At 50.1% G+C, this 6,395-nt stretch overlaps 1 protein-coding gene across 1 annotated transcript; it reads right to left on the bottom strand.

The window, feature by feature from the left end:
• Positions 1–2,167: 2,167 nt before the first annotated feature.
• On the bottom strand, positions 2,168–4,181 carry LOC140221995 (uncharacterized). Its single transcript, XM_072291959.1, has one exon. It carries the CDS (start codon positions 3,788–3,790, stop codon positions 2,699–2,701), a length of 1,092 nt encoding a protein of 363 aa, XP_072148060.1. The 5' UTR covers positions 3,791–4,181; the 3' UTR covers positions 2,168–2,698.
• Between the last annotated feature and the right edge of the window lie 2,214 nt (positions 4,182–6,395).

Genomic DNA, 6,395 nt, shown 5'->3' with positions numbered 1-6,395 from the left:
GGGTAGAGTTTATATAGAGCTCGATTAACTCGTTTTCAGGTTGAAAAGTAGCGCGGCTTGGGGACGAAGTTGTCCATGTCAGCGCGTCATACATCCACCATGCATGACCTGAGCAAATCAGGTCAAGCATAGACCGGGCATGACGTTTCTTTAAATGATTGGTTGCCATGATGAAACATGCCATTCCTCGCACGAAAACGAAAGGAAAAAAAAATCCACCATGGTTGCCAAACATGTATCCTGTGTAGTAAGACGTAGGGTTGATTATCATATTCTAAATACTAGTCGTACCAACCAGATAATGCACCACCAAACTTGTCCTAGATTCATCTGAAGAAGTAACCAACTGGTAGCTCTGACTTGGTACAATGGGTTCGCACATCTCCACCCAATTCTTTATTTTGGTTTCCATGCTTTCGTATGCTAGTAGACAGATTTGGCTGGGGCGCTTTCCTGGATATTCCTTGCATTCCATCGCACTCATGGGCCAAGTCCTCGCCGTCATCATGGGCTCATGACTGAACGCTTTTTCTTCGTCCTTCCTCGTGCTGACCGGCCGGGTTTAGCGATGATGACAAATTGACATGCATGCGTGTCGATATGCACTGTAGCAGTTTGAAGGCGATGCACGTTTCCCCTTTGTTGATGGTGAGACTTGGCCGTCAAGTAGCAATGCTGCACGTCTGTGCGTGTGTGCGGTGGTCGGCTTGGACTCTTCTTAGCTGCGGCCGCGCCTCCGATCCGGCGCTAGCTCCTCCGGGCTCCGGTACGTGGTGGGCGCTTCGGGAACAGCCATTGCTTACCGGAACCTGCACCCTATCGGTCGAGCTGGTACCTAGGCGCTCTCGTTTTCTCCGACTCCGATCCCCGTCCTCGTCGATCGTCGGCTTACTGTACAAGGTTGGAACGTTCAGGCTGTCCACAAATAATCAACACAAGATTATACCATTATTATTTGATACTCTGAAATCTCAGTACGCGTATTGACCAACGGACTTTTTCAGATCCGCTTGTTCCGAATCCGGAAGGGGTACACACGTACACCCCTTCGTTAGCACGTGTCCACGAATATTCTGGATTTCTGGGGCTGAGAAGGTCCGTCACTTTCGTGCTTTCTATACGGATGCGGATGCTGGGTTCTACTTAGAAGAACCAAAACTTGATCACTACCCGGTGAGGTTTAAGCTAAGCAAATGGAATGAAATATTGTCACGACTTTTGATTGAGGAGCCATGCACAAAGTCTCAAAGCCTGGGGTTGGGTGACGATATTCTTGATAATTCTTACTGATCAATACAAATCCTTTTTCTCTAGAGAACCTTACTTGACCCTAATCCTAATTCTATCTCTAACCCTAATCCTTTTTCTCTAATTCTATCTCCAACCCTAATCCTGATGGAGGCCCAATAGGCCCAGCATTGTCCTAGCTAGCTGATCACTACCCACGGCAAATATATTAATTTTACATATACATATATGTTTATACTTGAATTTTGTCAAACATGCTGAGAGACGATTTGAGACGCTTAATAATGACGTTCACAAAGGCCGGCCTACTAGATGTCAGTGCACTTAACTACAAGAATGGCCTTCAAACTCCAGCAGTTTAAGCTGATTTGCCTCTTAAGAGGATGTATCAGGGCCAGCCACACCATTTTTTGTCATTAATGAATCAGCACGTAGTCTGTGTTGTAGCAAAGCTTTTCTCAGTAACATCAATTACAAGTTGAACCAAATTGTATCATAGTTCTGGCACTATTTACCTAAAGAAATTTGGGATCTAGTTAAACTGTGCATACTATGCTGATTTGTCAGGTATGTTAAACTACGATCCCAGATAATTACTACTATGTAACAGTTTGTACATGTCCATTTTTTTTTCAAAAAGAAGTTTATTGGTACCTGATCATTGTACAATTTGTCATCCAAATGGTAACCAAAGTGATTTTGGGTAATCTTGCACATTTCTGTTTCCATGAACCCAAAATGTATAACCAAATAACAATGCATTTGATTATAAGACCATGTGCACATGGAAAGCTGGAGTACCGTGCTCTTTTCTTTGTTAAATTGCGCGCACAGAAACATATTACTGTGATTGTCAATTCAGGCAAAGAGGCTCCACTGAAAAATGATGCGTGGTCTAGAAAAGGGAACACAATGCCAGTGAGAAAAATCTTGCTCAGAAGCATTTTATTGAAAAATTGTTTATACAAACTAAACCTTCATCACAGATTCATCAACAACCAATACGTATCGATGATAAAATCTAAGGTAATGCATGTGTTCGATATGACCTACTCTCTCCGTTCCAAATTATAACTCATTCCAACTTTCTTGGAGAGTCAAAGCATCTCAAGTTTGACCAAATCTATACAATAAAATACTAACATTCATGATACTAGATAAGTATCATTAATTTCTTCATTAAATATATTTTCATAGTATATCTATTTGGTACCATAAACTTTTATGATCCTCTCTATAATTTTGATCAAAAATAAAATGGTTTGACTCTCCAAGAAATTGGAATGACTTATAATTTGGAACGGAGGGAGTAACAATTATTATAGTAGCATACTCTGTAACTAACAACTGAGAATGCAACAAGCATGCTTATCCTGATTAAATAAATGAAAGTATTTTTAAAAATGTGTATGCATGATCAATGATCATGGATGAATGCATCTCCCATGCCTTAGAAGGAGGAGAAGCCTAACTCCAACTCGCATGGCGCCCCCGCCGCTGTTTCCGCCGGCTCCTCCATGTGCTGATCAACGTCGTGCTTCAGCACCGCAGCGGCCAGCTTGTCCTCTCGACGCACGACGCCAGCAGGGCCGTGGTGTTCTATTGTCGCCGGCATGGCCTGTGGCTTCACGTCGAACGCGTCCACAAACGGCACCACCTCTAACCGGCATTGCTGCTCCAGCTGCTCGCCGAGGCCCGCCGGCGACCCGATCTTGACACCGGCGGCGTCGGCAAAGCCGTACTGCTGCTGCACGCTCCCGTCGGGGCTTGTCGCCTCGTCGCCGGCCATCCCGTAGCAGAAGTAGTTGTAGAGCTGCTGCGGCGGTGGATGACCATTCTGGTCGTCGACCTTGAGAACATGGTAACCTTGTTGGTCCTGGAAGATTACTCCGGCGCCTGCCGGGACGGGTCCTTGACCGGCGTAGAGCGCGCCCACGGCGACGCCGGCGTTGTCCTGCCCGGCCACAGCGGTGGCTGCAGAAGCGGCGGCAGGTAGGATCATTGCCGGGTCGGCGCCGCCGGCGGCCGCCGCCCGCCGGTAGATGGCGATCTGTTGCCTAACGTAGGCGAGCTCCAACTCTGTTTGGTCGATCTGCCTCCGGAGGTTCTCTATGATGGTGACGCAGCCGCCGACGGGGTCCGCGGCGCGGGCGTCGGACTGGAAGATGAGCGTCTTGATGGCATCGGCGCTGCGCTCCGGGTCGATCCGGCGCAGTGTCTTCTGGATTTTGCTGACGCCGAAGAGGCGGTGCGCGTTGAGGAAGCGGCGCTGCTGATCGGCGGGGAAGTGTGGGGCGAGCGGGCAGTTCGGGTTGCACTTGCGCCGCTGGTACTTGCACGCGGCGCATGCCTGGTTCTGCCCGGGGCCGGCGGCGGCGGCGGCGGAGGCGGAGGGGCGCGGGGAGCGGGAGGAGTGGGAGGAGGACGCGGAGCCGGGGGAGGCGGCCGAGCCGTTGGTGGTGGTGGCGGCGGTGGCAGTGTCGACGTGGAGGCGGAGGTGTTGTGGTGGTGGCGGCTTTGGGGAGGAGGAGGAGGTGGACATGGCACGCGCGCGGCCGGCGAGGTCGGGGCCGGCGGCCTCGGCGTCGGCGTCGGCGTCGTCGTAGGGATAGGAGAGGAGAATAGAGATGGGCACGCGGAGCTCTTGCCCTGCCTCTCGTCTTCACCGCAAGAATAGTGGGTGGGTTATAAAAAGAAAGCAGCTCGCCGAACAAACAACCTCGATGGACGGAACCATGCACGCACGCACGTACGCGTGGGTCCATTCATTCGCATTTCAAGTTTTGAACGACCTCGAACAGGAAGAGAAGAGGGTTGAGATGAGATTGGTGAGCCATTGATCGAGCTTGGATGAGTTTGGAGGCCGATAACCATGCTGGATCTGCATGCAGATCCATCTAACTGCAACGCGGGGGAGGCAAAATGCAAGTTCGATTTCTTTCGTAATGCCGCTCGAGGGTTTGTTTTGGCCTGTTATCATTGACCAGTTCGGGAGCCGCCACCTGGATCGATCTCAATGGTTCGTGTAGCACGTGGCAGCAGCTGGACGATCACCAGCTAACAAATCACGTGGCAGCACACAACATGAATTTTTCACATATTTTTTTTTTATGGAACAGGAAGGATTTGCATCCCCACCAATTATATATTATATAAGAAAAGATATTACCGGGGAAAAGAGTACAATCCAATTAAGAAACAAAGAATGAAATAAAGTAAATAAGATAAATTACAAAACTGTACTTATCCATTGGAACATTGATTGCTTGTTCGTTCCTTTGCTCGAAGGATAACCAGGGCAAACTCATGCTTGAAACGGGAGCTGCAATCTTCCACACAGAGCTGAATTCCTCTGAAAATAAGATAATTATTACTGGGAATGCGCCTTCAGTACCACGGGAGAATACGCCTTCAGTGTTGATCCTAAACCCCCCTTTAGTATCGGTTTGTGCAACCGGTTCTACTATATCAAAACTAAGGAGGATCCTTTAGTACCGGGTCAAATAACGGTACTAAAGGGAAGCCTTCAGTACCGGTTGGCGAGATTGCCTGCCACATCACACGTGCTCCTTTTCTTTTGCTTTTATTTTTTCATTTTTAGTTTTTTTCTTTATTCTATATTTGTATTTCGTTCCACGGCGCCGACCACCCCCGCACGGCCCGGCACACGTCGTTCCACCGTCGCGCCATGCTCGGTTGCTTCAGGCAGGTCGGGGTGCACCGCTTTGCTAGTCTGAGCTAGGACCGGCCGCCCTGCACCGCCACGGACCCTGGCCTTCGAGCGCCACGTCAAGCCGCCGCGAGCCCCGGCCAACACGCTGGGATGGCCTCACACCTCCCCGCCGTCGCGCCTCCAGGCTGCGCTACGCCGCCCCGAGATGCTCTGGATCCGGGCTGCGCTACCCCGGTCGCCGCTCCTTGGGGCCCCGCTGCCCAAGTCGCCAGCGCGCCCCTTCGTTGGGCCATGCCCACTCGCGGGGGTTGGCCGCGTCGCCTGGTCAGCCTTGCGCGCCATGCCTACCCATGGGGGCTGGCGACGCCGCCACCGTCACCACCCCGCCCAGCCATGCCCCCCCTCGCGGGGGATGGTTGCGCCGCCATTGCCCCGCTCGGGCCCCGTGCTTGCCCATTGGTTGCCCGCGAGCCATCCCACCACTGCTGCTCAAGGAGCGGGAGAGGATATAGAGGATAAGTGAGAAAGAAACTGAGAAAAGATAAGGGAGAAATGGAGGGGACGAGGAGATAAGAAGGAGAGAGGCAGCAGCGGGGCCCACACGGTGTGGTGTAGTGTACTGGTGTTTGATTTTTTTTCTCCGCGCATGTCTGCCGTGTGCGATTGCCCGCGTGCTAGTTTCAATATGCTTTTCAAGGGTGGGCAACCCAATTAGTACCAGGTGAAGCCTCCACCTGGTACTAAAGGTTCTCAGGCACATTAGTACCGGTTGGAGGCTATTTGTGACCTTTAGTACCGGGTGAAGCCTCTACCCGGTACTAAAGGCCCTCATGAGGATCTCCTCAGGAACTAGTCGTTAGGTCTATTACTAGTGCTCACATTAGTACCGGATCAAAATGCAACCGGTACTGAGTATCGGGATGAATGCTCAATTTTCCAATAGTAATTACGGACATCAATATATTCCAACTCATGAGGATGACTACTTCCATGAAGAATTGCAACCGGAGTTGCGCTTTCTGACTAGCCAAGGTGGTGGCGTAAGGGTCTAGGGCGGTGTCAACATGGAGGTTTAGCGCCATCCAGCAATCTTGTGCGAAGGGGCAATGCAAAATAGATGTTCAAGGAATTCCTCGACCATATGAGGGCACAAAATGCAGTCGTAGGAAGGCATGGTCATGTTCTTATGTTTCTAGTGCTGAGACGATCTTTGAGGAGCAAGTAGAAGAAAACCTTATGCTTGGACTCTAACACGAAGAATTTCAAGTCCAAGTGAATATTGGATGAACTTCCCTATAACCAATGAGTTGCCTGTAGGCTTTTGTAGAGGAGAAACGTGAGGAGTCCCAAATATATATCCAAATATCTGGCTCATCTGAAACCAATGGCTTCCGGGCTTGCAGCTAGTTCTAGCAACTGACCATATTTGGAGCACGTGCGTAAATATGTACATATGACCACGTGCGTATATATG

This window comes from Setaria viridis, chromosome 2 (assembly GCF_005286985.2).
Source record: "Setaria viridis chromosome 2, Setaria_viridis_v4.0, whole genome shotgun sequence".
Classification (NCBI taxonomy): domain Eukaryota; kingdom Viridiplantae; phylum Streptophyta; class Magnoliopsida; order Poales; family Poaceae; genus Setaria; species Setaria viridis.
Note: the sequence above shows the minus strand (reverse complement) of the source record. Positions and strands in the feature narration are given on the sequence as shown.